At 49.4% G+C, this 14,213-nt stretch overlaps 2 protein-coding genes across 5 annotated transcripts; both read right to left on the bottom strand.

Moving 5' to 3' along the window:
- Window positions 1-1,074: 1,074 nt before the first annotated feature.
- Window positions 1,075-4,879, bottom strand: LOC104910878 (keratin, type II cytoskeletal 6C-like). Its single transcript, XM_085212203.1, has 9 exons — window positions 4,295-4,879; window positions 3,238-3,452; window positions 2,998-3,058; window positions 2,764-2,859; window positions 2,450-2,614; window positions 2,194-2,319; window positions 1,771-1,991; window positions 1,447-1,481; window positions 1,075-1,343 (listed from the first exon to the last, which is right to left on the bottom strand). Exons 1-9 carry the CDS (start codon window positions 4,802-4,804, stop codon window positions 1,075-1,077), a joined length of 1,698 nt encoding a protein of 565 aa, XP_085068329.1. The 5' UTR covers window positions 4,805-4,879.
- A 3,809-nt stretch (window positions 4,880-8,688) lies between these two features.
- LOC104910877 (keratin, type II cytoskeletal 6C-like) lies at window positions 8,689-13,138 on the bottom strand. Of its 4 annotated transcripts, none has more exons than XM_085212194.1 (11): window positions 12,778-13,138; window positions 12,533-12,699; window positions 11,539-11,753; window positions 11,307-11,367; window positions 11,073-11,168; window positions 10,752-10,916; window positions 10,496-10,621; window positions 10,066-10,286; window positions 9,755-9,789; window positions 9,606-9,668; window positions 8,689-9,554 (listed from the first exon to the last, which is right to left on the bottom strand). In XM_085212194.1, exons 1-11 carry the CDS (start codon window positions 13,136-13,138, stop codon window positions 9,319-9,321), a joined length of 1,746 nt encoding a protein of 581 aa, XP_085068320.1. In that variant the 3' UTR covers window positions 8,689-9,318. The 4 variants fall into 4 exon arrangements, with proteins under 4 accessions (XP_085068320.1, XP_085068321.1, XP_085068322.1 ...); XM_085212195.1 differs by having other exon boundaries at window positions 8,689-9,566; window positions 9,630-9,668; XM_085212196.1 differs by having other exon boundaries at window positions 8,689-9,566; window positions 9,630-9,668; window positions 12,533-12,708; window positions 12,790-13,138.
- Between the last annotated feature and the right edge of the window lie 1,075 nt (window positions 13,139-14,213).

Raw genomic sequence — 14,213 nt, 5'->3', positions numbered from 1 at the left:
ATCCCAATGGTCACATTCACCCCACCCCAATCCAGCTGCCACGTCCCAACTATCACACTCAGACCATCATGTTCCATAGACATGTTCAAACCCTGTCCTCTTCCCATGCCATGCTCCTGGCTCTTCTTTCCTGTAGACGCAGGGATCCTGCTGGGGAGGAGCAGGGTGGTGCCACGTGGCTCTGTAACGAAGATGAGGGCCCATCTTCCACCTCCTTCCCCATTTGGGCAGCTCTTAGCCTGGAGAGCACTGGATACTCATGGGGACAGGCAACCTGCTGCACGTCCCTATCATGTCCCCATTTGATGCAATTTGTACAGAGGGATGTGCCCGGCTCTGCGCCACTGTGTTGCCATTGCTACAGCAAGGAGCAATATCTGTGTCCTCTTGTACCCTCCCCTAGGGAACATTTAATGACACAACACAGAGAAATCTTTTCACCTGTCTGCAGTTTATTGGTAATGAAAGAATCTGGGGGAAGGGATGTTGGTAGAAAGCAGCAAGGCAGTAAAATTCCGGTAGCAGAAGGATTGCAATAGGGTCATGCACATGTCAGTTGTGAAGGAGAAGAGTGATACAAATCAATAAAATATGAAAGCTGCCAAATCCTCTGGAGAACTGCTTCTCACTCCTAAGCCTGACTATGGGGCATTGCCACATTTCTTCTGCTTCCATGAATACAGCTGAAACAAGCATGTAGGCAACATGCAGGACGCGCAGGAAGCGCAAAGGAGAACATGGCCATTGAAAAAGAGACCTCAGAAGGGAAAGGAAAGAGCAGATCCGCTCACACTTCTGCTCAGCCAGCCTGGCACGAGGGAAGGAGGGCTCTTGGATGAACTCTCCGGTGACGGGTAACCCCGAGGGAGATATTTCCTAGCGGGGCCATAAATGTTTCATCCCTGGAGACTGATGGAGTGGGGAAAGCAGCAGCGGTGCCAAGAGGGTGGTGTTCTGCTGCTGTTTGCCTCCGGGAAGGAGGCGGGATGCTTCATTTCTTTGCAGGATTCTGGGAATGTGCCACAGGCTGGAGGCGGGTAATGCTTCTTTCCTTGGTGGTACTGAGGTTGGGGCTCAGTACTTCACGCCCGAAGATTTCACCGTTGTGGTGGTGACACATCTCCGGACCGAGGATGCTCCCGCGGGAATGAAGGTGCCACCTCCAGAGCTACACATCCTCCCACTCCCAGAGGAGAAGCCCCCATTATACACTCCTCCTCCCACCCCACAGCTGCCTCCGATGATGCTTCCTCCTCCGACTGTGCATACTCCTCCTCCCATGCCGCTGCCAGCACCAAAGCCTCCAGCTCTGCCTCCAGCAATGGTGGTTCTGCCGACCACAGCTGCAAGAGAAGGAGAGGATCAGTGTGTGCCAAGGGGCAGCCTGGGAATTCCAGCAAAACATGGGAGAAATCATTTGTGCAAGGAAGACGCACAGCTACTTACACACATTGACGTTGGACGGGTTGTCTCCGCAGAGCCTATGCAGGGAGAGGAACATAAGATGTCAATGCAATACAACACAGAGCTCTTCAGGTCAGTGCAGTTGCCAAGGTGCTTCATTGAGTTCCTGTTTCTTTTAATGCCCATCAGTAACACTGGGACAGACACAGTCCCTGTGAACACCTCATTTATATTTTAATCATAAACACTTGGGGAAAAATTAGAGTAAATGTGACCCCAATTCTATGGACAGAGAGATTATGAACACTCAGCCCATCATAAGGAGAGGAACAACCTTGGCAAGGGGAGGACAGTGTCAGGACTCACCTGTTCTCCTCTCCCTCCAGCAGCTTCCTGTACATGGCAATCTCCACATCCAGGGCAATCTTGATGTTCAGCAGCTCCTGGTACTCCTTCAGCAGGCGAGCCAGCTCCTCCTTGTCCTTGCTCAGGGCACATTCCAGCTCCTCCAATTTCCTCCTAGCATCCTTCAGGGCCATCTCACCCCGTTCCTCAGCCTCAGCAATAGCTGCCTGCAGCTGCTGGTTCTGAGGAAGGACAATGGCATTCCCTCAGGTCACATTTTGTCCCCTACCAGCAATCCTCAAACCCAGACTAGAGGGGTCAAGGATGAAAGGAAATGCTCTACAAAGTCAGTATTGGTAGTTGAAGAATACATTTTTGCCCCACAACCTACAGTCAACATTTGAGCCTAACGAAGGCATCCAATGAGATACCACACATCCCTACCTGCTTCTTCACGTTCTCAATCTCAGCCCGCAGCCGCTGGACATTCCTGGTCAGCTCCTGGATCTCGATCTTGGTGTTGCGCAGGCTGTCCCCATGCCTTCCAGCAGTGCTCTGCAGCTCCTCATACTGATAACACAGGCATAGAAAACCATCCATGAGACAGCCTACCCAGAAACCAAAAGTCCCCTTGCTCCATGGCATGGAGACATCCAGCAGTAAGGGGCCATCCCAGCTGCCATGACACTCCCCAGCTCACCCGGCTCTGGTACCAAGCCTCAGCTTCAGCCCGGCTGTTCTGGGCAATCTGCTCGTACTGACGTCTGACCTCCTCGATGATGCTGTCCAGATCCAGGTGCCGGTTGTTGTCCATCGACACCACCACAGACAAGTCCCGGCTGATTGTCTGCATCTGAGCCAGTTCCTGCAACCAACACAGGAGTAAACCTGAGCACGGGAGCAGAGGAGCCCAAGGGATGCTCCACACACATCCTCCATAGGCACCCATCCACCTGCAGGATCCTGAGCCACATCTCCCCTCATCATCCATCCCAGCCCAGGAAAGGCTCCTACCTCTTCATAGATGCACCTCAGGAAGCTGATCTCATCAGTCAGAGCTCCCACCTTGGCTTCCAACTCCACCTTGGTCATGTAGGCGCAGTCTACATCCTACAGGAAAAATCACACTCTGGACCATGGCTTCTTCCCACCCTATCAGCAGCCAGTAAGCACTGTCTCCAACCAGAAACTTTCTGTCCCACATCTGCCTCCTCCCAACATCCTGCCATCCTGTTCCCTTGCACTCACCTTCTTCAGCACCACAAACTCATTCTCAGCAGCAGTGCGCCTGTTGATCTCTTCCTCATACCTGTGGAAGAGGACAAGCCAGATGTGTCTCCTGCATGGCTCATCAAGTAGTGGTGGTACCTCCTCTTTCCTCCACAGAACCCCTCTCCCACTCCTGGAGAGCTCCCACGGGCAGACAATAGAGACCTGCATGCTGCCCCAGCTCTCCTGCCTTGCTGCTCACTGCATCTCTGCACTTACTTGGTTTTGTACTCCTCCACGTATTGGCGCATGTTCTGCAGCTCGGATTCCAGCTCTCCCCGCTGTCCCAACAGAGACTCCAACCTCCTCCTTAGGCCCTGGATGTAATTCTCAAAGATGACATCCAGGTTCTTCCTGGGTCCCGAGGGCCCTTGCTGCTGCAGGAGCTCCCACTTGGTGGAGAGAACCTTGTTCTGCTGCTCCAGGAAGCGCACCTGAAAGCCCACAGGGGGTTGTGTGAGACTTTCACCTTGGGATGCTGTGAGGCATCACTCCCCTCAAATCTCCTAATTCTTTTGAAGGCTAAGGGAATAATTTCTCAAATGACCAACAGAACCATGACTTCTAAAGCCTCTTTTCTAAGAGAATGTTTCCTCCCTTCTTTCTCCTCTTTTCCTTCAATTATACATTAATTTGACTTCTCTTCTGCCTCATTTTTTCTCTTTTGTTGAATACCTATAAGAATATGTAGATTCCAGGTTAACAGACTACTCCTTTTTCCAACTGCAAATTTTATCAAGTATTAATTTGCTGAAGTATTAGATCTTTTATGTTTTACATTCTAGTGAATGAACTCTCATGTTCCTCTATATGGGAGAACATTCATCTTAGAAAAAATATGAGGAATTTCCAGTTCATGTTCTCCCATTGCAGAGAACTCGAAGAACATTGATCTGTATGTGAAGCTAATTAAGGAACTGCCAATTATTAATTGAAATTTCATTCCTACACTTCTTGTTCATTGAGAAGAAAGAGGACTGACTTGAAGAACTGCTCAGGATAACTGAGTACCCTGTGATCACTTTGGCCTGTCTCCTCAGAGAAAGATAGAGATGGAAAGTAAGAAAGGATCTGGATAAAACAGAATTAGAGAAAGGCCTTTGATCTCCCTGCAGAAGCAAAATGTTCACATTTCTCTAGGAGGACTCAATGAAAAGAACAATGCTTGCTTTCCAGACCTTCCAACCTGGAGCTGAGAAGCATACTTCCCTCTTCCCAGCCCAGAAGAGTTCCCCAGAGTCCCCTTTCCCAGAGAGATGTAGTTTCAGCATCTCACCTTGTCAATGAAGGAGGCAAACTGGTTGTTAAGGGTCTTGATCTGCTCCTTCTCCTGGCACTTCACTTGTTGGATCTGAGGGTCAATGTCAACATGGACCGGCCGCAGGAGGGTTGGGTCAACCTGCACCGGTTGGATGCCTCCAGGGAACCCAGGGCCACCTCTCACAGGGCCACCAAAGCTGCCTACTCCTCCACCAATTACACCTCCTCCAATGCTGCCAAATCCTCCTCCATAGCCTCCACCAAGGCCAACAATTCTACATCCGTATCCTCCGCCATAAGAGCCACCCATGGAAATCCTTCCGCTGCCACCCATGTTATGGAGGCTCCTGCTGCTGAAACCTCCACAGCGTCCGCCGCCTCCAGTTCCCCGGGATGTGGAGAATGAGCTGTAGCTGATCCTGCTCCTGCCACCACTTCCTCCAAAGCCACCGCCGATGGCAGAGCAAGAGCTGTAGCCCCTTCTGCTGCCACCTCCAAAGCTTCTGCAGACAGACTGCCGGGACATGGCTGCTTCTTCCAAGAGGAGATGAGCAGAGTAGGAAGACCAACGGAGCTGTGCTGCTGGGGATGGATGCGGAGAGAAGTGTGCACAGTCTTCTCTGGCTCCACGGCTCCAGGCATTCCCTTTTATCTGTTTCTAGAGGTGGGCTGGGTCTACATGGGTGTGAAAAGGAAACAAATTTACTGTCTTCATCAGCTTGGTGCGGTTAACAGATTTTTGCCAAATTGTTGACTCCACCCAGAAATACGCTTTGCGATGCAGAAGAGAATAAAAGAGCAAGAGCATTGGAATAGGACTCAGTGAGTAAGTGGACTCTCATATCTTTGTGTCATCTGGAAAAATATGTTTTACAGCGATGCAGTCATGTTCTTCCCTCCTCCCACCTTTCTATCTGTTCTTAACAATTTCCCGGTTTATCTTGATTCGGATCTTTTACATTAAGGTTCAGTGTCAGACAAACATTTTGGTGGAAATCAGCAAGAGTGAGGCTTTCACAATTCCCCCAAGCACACCCCGAATCTCCTACTTATGTGGAAAACTGCTGATGGTTTTTCAAGAAGCAGTTTCGTGGTGTAAAGCAAGAATACCACACATTAACATTTGACAACGGTCAGCATTTCTTTATTATCCAGAAAGGAGGTGCTTAGTTCTGCTCCAAAGAGCAGGCTTATCCCCATCGCTGGGGATGGGAGTGCCTTCTCCAGGGGAAAACTCCCGGAGAACATTTCTTCCAGCACCTGAGGTAGCTGAGTACCAAGACACCAAGAACCTGAGCAGAAGGAAGAAGAGAATGGGGATGACCAAGCTTCTCCTGTTTGCTTTTCTGATGGACACAAGGACTGCTGAACCCGGAGAGAAATGGAAGGACCCTTCCAATGCTGTAAGTGGTAATGATGACCGAAGAAAGAAATACAGCAGAAAAATACAGGCAGGGAAAACCACAACTTGAGAAAGTAGCATTTTTTATTTAAATTGGCAGACGAAGGATCAGGCTGAGGTTATCATATCTGATCATTCCTAAAGGAGGGGCAACAAGGCGTTTGAAGAAGCTCGGATGCTTTCAGAAGTAGAGTTACGGTATCTCAGTGTATATGGTGCATGTTTTAAGAGCTACAGCAAAGACATGTAAGAACACGTGAATCTTAGTAGGAAGACTAAATTTACTTTAGAGAAATGTATTTTTCAGACACAAGCAGCTGCTTCAAAGTATCTGGCTCTGAAATAGGAAATTCATCTGATAGATATCGTGCTGATGCCTTCTGGGTATCATTTTAGTCATGAGTATAATCCTTAAGAGAAACAAAATTCCTAATGCTTAACTCCAAAAAAAATCAATAGATGACAAAGGAAATACATTATGCAGCATTTCAGTCATCCAAGAATACAGTATATATGAGTTTCCAATGTGGAATAAATATCTTATGTTTGAACTTTCAGGATCTCTCATAAGACTCGGGCAATAAAGTGCTCTTTGAGAATAACACAGGTACCAGCCTTCAGCCACAGGCGCTTCAAAGACTTGGGAAAATCAGCCCACTGAGCAGCTACAGGAATCAGAGATGTAAATGCCTTTGAACGTCACTGGCCTTTGAACGTCACCACTGGGGGAGGCAGGGTGCTAGGCACCAATCTCTTCACACAACGGGACATGGGAGAGTGGGGAATGTCACACCCAAGGGACTCAAGCAATGTTGGCCAAGGCGTCTCCAGGCATCTGCAGCTCACCCAGTGCCACAGGCTGCAGCTGGAGAATGGGCACCATTCCAGCACTGAGTCAGGGACACTTTGCCTTCCAAGAGAATGGTCTTCTTCCTTGGCTGGCATCCCCAGGAAAGATAAGGACAATCCCAGAGAAATGAAGGGGAGCTTGGGTTTTGTTGGAAAAAAGCAGGTTGTAATCTGCTCACGGCCTCCCTCCACACTGCCAAATACCACTGGGAGATGCTTTTCTCGGGAGGCAGCACCTGAGGAGCTGCTTGTAACATCCCACACGGCAGCTCCACAACTGGGAGAAATGTGCTCACTCAGCCAAATGCCTGGGTGCTGACCACGCTCAGCTCATCCAGATAAGACGCCCAGATTGAGTCACTCTGACGTCTCCAGACAAGATGGGAAGATTATAGCAGAGCTGGAGTCGCATCAGCCTCCTCCAGGTGAAACTCGATAGGCAGCCTGGGCTCCAGCAATCCCTTCAGATCTCTTACACAAGGAGCCGTGCACAGCACAATTGTCCACACAAAGCAAAGCCCAGACTTGGCTGAGAAGCTGATGCTGAGCCCAGCTGCAGACCTCACCAAGCGGCAGCTTTGGGTCCCGCACAGCCGGCAGGTCCTGGCACGAAGCTCTGGAGGCAGCACGGGCAGAGATGCCACCAGGAATCCTCACTCTGAGGAATGAGTGAGACTGAAAAGAAACAGAGCTAAAATTAGGCACCAAAGCCGCTGACTCTTCACCAAGCCAAACCCAAAGCACTCTTGGCAAAGGCCCAGCTGCTTAGAGGCATTGCTTTCCCACCCTCTTATTCTGGGGACAAACAGAGCTGTGTTCCCCAACTCCCGCGCTGCTGCCAGGGATGAGCAGGCCTCTCCCAAGACCCCACAGCCCTTTTCCATGGCCTGGAGTTGGTCTTATCAGAGGGCTGCACCTCCTGACCCACTGTGGGGACACAGCAGCTCCCAGCAAGTAGCTTTGGGACTCCCACACCACTACCGAGAGCGGTTTCTGTCTCTTTGATCTCTGCTTGCGATGCAGGAGCTGAAGCTCAGCTCAGATCAAACACATCAGCATTCTGCCCACCTTGCTCCCCATGCCCTCCAGCCAGACCCAAGCTCTCCCACTCACTCTCACTACAAAGCAAACACACCGAGAGACTGGTCCAACTTCTCAGACATCCCACTGGGATGAGATGCCCGTGGGTCAGGATGGACCGTCCCTCTCCAGTCCCTCATCTTCCCTCTGCTGGTAAGTGGAGAGCAGGAGGAGCTGCTAGTCTCTAACACTACTGATGCTCATGGCTGCTGACCTTGCTCTGTGGATTGTTATAGGTCAGCATTCACATCCATGCTCGCCAGCAGCTGCTGCCTACAGGACTATTTCTGTTTCCATCTTTCCCTACCACATAGAAGAGTCCATTCCAGGGCAACGCCTTCAGATGCAGCCACAACAGCATGGTGATCTGATGTCTGCTCCCTCTCCACCACTGTCTTTTTCCATCACAATCACTGTGTTTGGTCTCTGCTGGTTTAACCGCTACTCTATGCCAGCATTTGTGCACCAGGAGCATAGTTTTCTGTTTCTGATTTCTGCATACCATTTACATGTCTTCTTCCTGATGATCATGAAGGCAAAGAGATAAATAAACTCCTTTCTTAGGTCTGCTTTAGTTTCTGCATCACCAGAATCCTGTGGTGAGCTGTGACATGAGTAGAACCATAATGAGTGCATTACTCTGCATAAAGACTGAGCCCTAGATTATAGCATGGGTAAATCCATTGTCTCTGAGTAATTTAAAGACACAATAAGTGATGACACCTGCTCTGGAAATTGTGATTCCCAAGGAAGGATTATAGGAGGATCTACCCACATTTCTCCAGACTCCAGCACTCCTCTAATCTGGGCTTCCAGGCTGCACCCATCTACTACTCATTCGAGGACTGAGCATCCAGAGCCCCTCCTATGTGGCCTTGCTATTTCAGGCAGTGCTATTACACACAGAAGTCAAAGGGAATTGAATGACTGAATCATAGAATACCTTGATCTAGAAGGAACCCAAACCCCAGCCACCACACAAACCCAAACCCAAAGTCTGAGAGCTCCAGTTGCTTCCCCTGAGCAATAGTCATTCTGCCGGGAAGTGATTTCCAAAGCAATGACAACAAGACATAGTGAATGTTCTCTGCAATTTATTGAGAATGGCAACATCCCAAGGACATACCATGAACAGAAGAAGAAGGGAGGTGGGGACAGCACATTTTGCTCCATGTCACCAGGGGCCTGGCACAGAAAAGCAAGCACGGTTCTGTTTAGAAAAAGTCCTCCGGGCACCTGCAGCCACTGAAGGAGTCCCGTTTGCCCCTCATGTACCACAGCCCATGACTCTAGTGAATGGAAGCAACAGGATGTACTGCATGCAGAAGCACCCCAGGGTTACGGCCATCAGGACAGAGGAAGAAAGAGTGGTTTTATACACGTTTGCCACAGAGGCAGCCAGAAATGTACAATGCAGCAAGGAAGGCAGAGCGGTTCCTCCTTGAAATCAGCTCTCCGTACGGGGTATCCACATGTGAGACTTTGCTCAGACTGTTATTTCTTCACTGAGTAGGAGGCTGTTGAGCAGTGTGTCACGGCCACCAGGCTCCCGTGCTGGGAACAAGCCAGGTAGACCAGCTGGCTCATGCTGGCCATGAGGGACACAGTTTGTTTCATGGTGGGGTATCGGAGATGGATTTAAGGAGGCTGGGCTGCTGCCGGGGGAAGGGAGGACATGCTTGGTTTCTTTCTCAGTCGGCCTTCAGGGCTCAGAACCTCACTCCTGAAGACTTGACGGAGGTGGTTGTGACGCATCTCCGTATGGAGGAGGATCCCCCACCGGAGCTGAAGTTGCCACCCCCAGAGCCGCAAATCCTTCCACTTCCAGAGGAGAAGCCTCCGCTGTACATTCCTCCTCCAATTCCACAGCTGCCGCCAGAGCTTCCACCTCCAAAGCCTCCTCCTGAGCCACATACACCTCCCATTCCTCCTCCCATGCCGCTGCCTCCGAATCCTCCTCCCATTCCACTGCCTCCAAATCCTCCACCCATTCCGCTGCCTCCAAATCCTCCTCCCATGCCTCCTCTTCCTCCAGAGATGGTGGTCCTGCCTACCACAGCTGGAAGAGATATAGTGGTTATAAATGGGCCAATGGGAAGGTTTTTCAGTTGAGATGCAACCTACCAGTGCTTTGTGGATACTTACAGACATTGACGTTGGACATCCCATCGTTGCACAGCCTGTGAGAAGAAACAGAAAGGGTTAATCTTTGGGGACATGCTAGCTTCTTTGGCTGAGAATACTCCTACCTATATTCTCTAGCTACATGTTCCCTATTCTTTTGGTTTTCACAACTGTTCTTGTGCCACTGTAAGAAAAGTGGAAAACTTTTTTTTTCTGGCTAAGAATTACATCAAATGGAATACATAAGATTTATCTCCAAAGGTATATGTAAAGACCTCACCTTCATGTGATCAGTCAAGAAAGGTTAAGAAGACACAAATAAAGGAAAGTACCTGTTTTCCTCTCCCTCCAGCAGCTTCCTGTACATGGCAATTTCCACATCCAGGGCAATCTTGACGTTCAGCAGCTCCTGGTACTCCTTCAGCAGGCGAGCCAGCTCCTCCTTGTCCTTGCTCAGAGCAGTTTCCAGCTCTTCCAGTTTCACCCTGGCATCCTTCAGAGCCATCTCACCCCGTTCCTCAGCCTCAGCAATAGCTGCCTGCAGCTGCTGGTTCTGAGGAAGGAGAAGGGCATTCCCTCAGATCACATTTTATTCCCTAACAAAAACCTTCAAACCCAACTTGAATGATCAAGGATAAAAGACAACACTCTACAGGGTCAGTAGTGGTAGAGCTGAAGAACACATTTGTGCTGCAGAATCCATAGACATTATTTTTGACACGCTCTTATGCTGATAGCTAGACAGACACCACACATCCCTACCTGCTTCTTCGCGTTCTCAATTTCAGTCCGCAGCCGCTGGACATTTCTGGTCAGCTCCTGGATCTCGATCTTGGTGTTGCGCAGGCTGTCCCCATGCCTTCCAGCAGTGCTCTGCAGCTCCTCATACTGATAACACAGGCATAGAAAACCATCCATGAGACAGCCTACCCAGAAACCAAAAGTCCCCTGGCTCCATGGCACGGAGACATCCAGCAGTGAGGGGCCATCCCAGCTGCCATGACACTCCCCAGCTCACCCGGCTCTGGTACCAAGCCTCAGCTTCAGCCCGGCTGTTCTGGGCAATCTGCTCATACTGACGTCTGACCTCCTCGATGATGCTGTCCATGTCCAGGTGCCGGTTGTTGTCCATTGACACCACCACAGACAAGTCCCGGCTGATTGTCTGCATCTGAGACAGTTCCTGCAACCAACACAGGAGCAAACCTGAGCATGGGAGCAGAGGAGCCCAAGGGATGCTCCACACACATCCCCCATGGGCACCCATCCACCTGCAGGATCCTGAGCCACATCTCCCCTCCTCATCCATCATCCATCCCAGCCCAGGAAAGGCTCCTACCTCTTCATAGATGGCCCTCAAGAAGTTAATTTCATCCGTCAGTGCTCCCACCTTGGCTTCCAACTCCACCTTGGTCATGTAGGCAGTGTCTACATCCTACAGGAAAAATCACACTCTGGACCATGGCTTCTTCCCACCCTATCAGCAGCCAGTAAGCACTGTCTCCAACCAGAAACTTTCTGTCCCACATCTGCCTCCTCCCAACATCCTGCCATCCTGTTCCCTTGCACTTACCTTCTTCAGCACCACAAACTCATTCTCAGCAGCAGTGCGCCTGTTGATCTCTTCCTCATACCTGTGGAAGAGGACAAGCCAGATGTGTCTCCTGCATGGCTCATCAAGTAGTGGTGGTACCTCCTCTTTCCTCCACAGAACCCCTCTCCCACTCCTGGAGAGCTCCCACGGGCAGACAATAGAGACCTGCATGCTGCCCCAGCTCTCCTGCCTTGCTGCTCTCTGCACTTACTTGGTTTTGTACTCCTCCACGTATTGGCGCATGTTCTGCAGCTCAGATTCCAGCTCTCCCCGCTGTCCCAACAGAGACTCCAACCTCCTCCTTAGGCCCTGGATGTAATTCTCAAAGATGACATCCAGGTTCTTCCTGGGTCCCGAGGGCCCTTGCTGCTGCAGGAGCTCCCACTTGGTGGAGAGAACCTTGTTCTGCTGCTCCAGGAAGCGCACCTGAAAGCCCACAGGGGGTTGTGTGAGACCTTCACCTTGGGATGCTGTGAGGCATCAGACTTCTTAGACCTCCTGCTCCTTCTGGAAGCTATGAGAATTACCCACTGTGGCTGACTCAAACTTTCAAGTTTCTAAAGTGCATGATGATTCACAGCATTACTGTTTTTGAGGCCATTCTGATATTTTCAGTTATGGACAAACTCTTTGCCAATTGAAATAGTAACTTCCATTCTCTCCATGTCAGTTTTATACATTACTTTCATCTTAGGTGAAGTTAAGTCAAGAAAGCAATTACTGTCTCATTTACTGTTCATCTATTCTTCTCCAAAGATTCTGTCTTTCTTTAGTTTCTGTTCGAAATTAAATTTATCCAAGATCACTAGAAATGTATTTAACACTATTACATTAATAGGATCGGTTTCTTGAAAAGAAAATGACATCAAATAGAACTACAGTAATGAGATCTCCTTAGGACATTTAAATACAATATGATGACTTTACCCTGAATCACTACAAAGTAAGCTGAAGAAATTACTGGGCAAGAGAATGTTCAGCATGCCCTGATGATGCTGTCTTTAATCCTCCATTAGCATGAAAACCCGTTTCATTGTTCAGTATTACTTAATAAGACTTGAATGGCAACTTCTTACAAAGCCATCAGTCTTGCAGACTTTGTCAAGTAACATTAAACTTGACTGCAAGGAATGTAATCCTTTTGCACACTACAGGAATTTGTTCAAAACGCTCATCTCCACATAAGAGTGGTCCTAAGTTCTCACCTTGTCAATGAAGGAGGCAAACTGATTGTTAAGAGTCTTGATCTGCTCCTTCTCCTGGTTTTTCACTTGCTGGATCTGAGGATCGATCTCAACATGGACGGGCCGCAGGAGGCTCGAGTCAACGTGCACTGGTTGGATGCCTCCAGGGAAGCCAGGACCACCGAAGCCTCCCATTCCTCCTCCTATTCCTCCACCTATTCCTCCACCAAAGCCACCCATTCCTCCACCACCCATTCCTCCACCACCCATTCCTCCACCAAAGCCACCCATTCCTCCTCCTCCTATTCCTCCACCATAGCCACCCATTCCTCCACCACCCATTCCTCTGCCACCTATTCCTCCTCCATAGCCACCCATTCTGCCTGCACTGCCGTAACACCCACCCGCAGCAAACCCTCTGCTGCCACCCATGTTATGGAGGCTCCTGCTGCTGAAGCCTCCACACTGTCCACCACCTCCTCCTCCTCTGGATGAAGAATACGAGCTGTAGCTGATCCTGCTTCTGCTGCCGCCACCTCCTCCAAAGCCGCCACCAACAGCAGAGCAAGAGCTGTAGCCCCTTCTACTCCCTCCTCCAAAGCTTTTACAGGCAGACTGCCGAGACATGGCTGCTTCTTCCAAGCAGAGTCAAAGTCAGGAAGAGTAGGAAGACCAACGGAGCTGTGCTGTGAGGACAGATGTGGAGAGAAGTGTGCACAGCCTTCTCTGGCTCCACAGCTTCGGGCATTCCCTTTTATCCGCTCCTGAAGCTCTTGGGCGTGAAGGTGGAAACCAGTTTATTATTTTCATCAGCATGGTGCTGTTGACAGATGCCCAGTGTAGCTTTACCTTATTTGGGCCTGCCTAGAAACACACCCTGCAATATAGAAGTGAATAAAAGAACATTGAAATAGGTCTCAGTGACTAAGTGGACTTTCATAGGTTTATGACCTGCTGGAAACCATCTTGCATGGTAATGTACATTTCTTCAGCCCCTCATTGGACTCCCAACCTTCTTTAATAGCCCCAAATAATTGCAGATATAGATCTTCCCAATCAAACCTTCATGGAACGGAGAAGTTTTGATGAAATAACAGCTATAATATAGCTTTCACAACTCCTCACACACACCCTAAATCTCCTTTTTATAGGTTAAATTGCCTTCGGCATATTAGAAGTTTCCCAATCTTCAATGGGAATTCGTGACACCAAAGTTTGAAGAGACTCAGCATATTTGTCTCCCGCTCGGAAGGTATGACATCTTGGGGCGTGAGTGCTGGCGTTTTGGATGGGAGTGTCTTCACCCTGCAGGTTAAATGCCCTCCAATTGAGTCTCCTCAAATCTGAGAACACAAGCGGGAGCTTAGAGAAGGATGGAGCAGAGCAGATGGCACACCATGCCTTGTCCTGCTCCTTTCCTGTGCTCATCTGGCAGTGATGGAGAAGGACAACCCTGGGAGAAGGATGGGACACTTCACGGAGCTGATTGTGACCGAGGGCAGAGAGACAAGCACTACAAAAGTGGAAAAGCAGATTAATAATTCAAGATGGCGAGGGCTTCCTCCTGCTTTGGGGAATGATGCTGATCTCTTCTTTACTCAGTTATTTCCAAAGATGAGACAACTAATGAGGAAAAATGTTAAGGAATGGAAGTATTTCAACTCCTAAGGAATAGTATATACTCTTATTTTCAAGTTTTTCT

This window comes from Meleagris gallopavo, chromosome 31 (genome assembly GCF_905368555.1).
Source record: "Meleagris gallopavo chromosome 31, MGAL_WU_HG_1.1, whole genome shotgun sequence".
NCBI lineage: Eukaryota > Metazoa > Chordata > Aves > Galliformes > Phasianidae > Meleagris > Meleagris gallopavo.
The sequence above is the reverse complement of the archived record's forward strand: the minus strand, read 5'-3'. Positions and strand labels throughout refer to the sequence as shown.

Coding starts and splice junctions, on each gene's coding strand:
- LOC104910878 (XM_085212203.1), bottom strand. CDS start 4,804: ATGTCCCGGCAGTCTGTCTGCAGAAGCTTTGGAGGTGGCAGCAGAAGG. Junction 3,059..3,237: donor GTGGAGGAGTACAAAACCAA/GTAAGTGCAGAG, acceptor CCTCTTCCACAG/GTATGAGGAAGAGATCAACA. Junction 2,860..2,997: donor AGTTTGTGGTGCTGAAGAAG/GTGAGTGCAAGG, acceptor TTTTTCCTGTAG/GATGTAGACTGCGCCTACAT.
- LOC104910877 (XM_085212193.1), bottom strand. CDS start 13,138: ATGTCTCGGCAGTCTGCCTGTAAAAGCTTTGGAGGAGGGAGTAGAAGG. Junction 11,169..11,306: donor AGTTTGTGGTGCTGAAGAAG/GTAAGTGCAAGG, acceptor TTTTTCCTGTAG/GATGTAGACACTGCCTACAT. Junction 10,287..10,495: donor TTGAGAACGCGAAGAAGCAG/GTAGGGATGTGT, acceptor CTCCTTCCTCAG/AACCAGCAGCTGCAGGCAGC.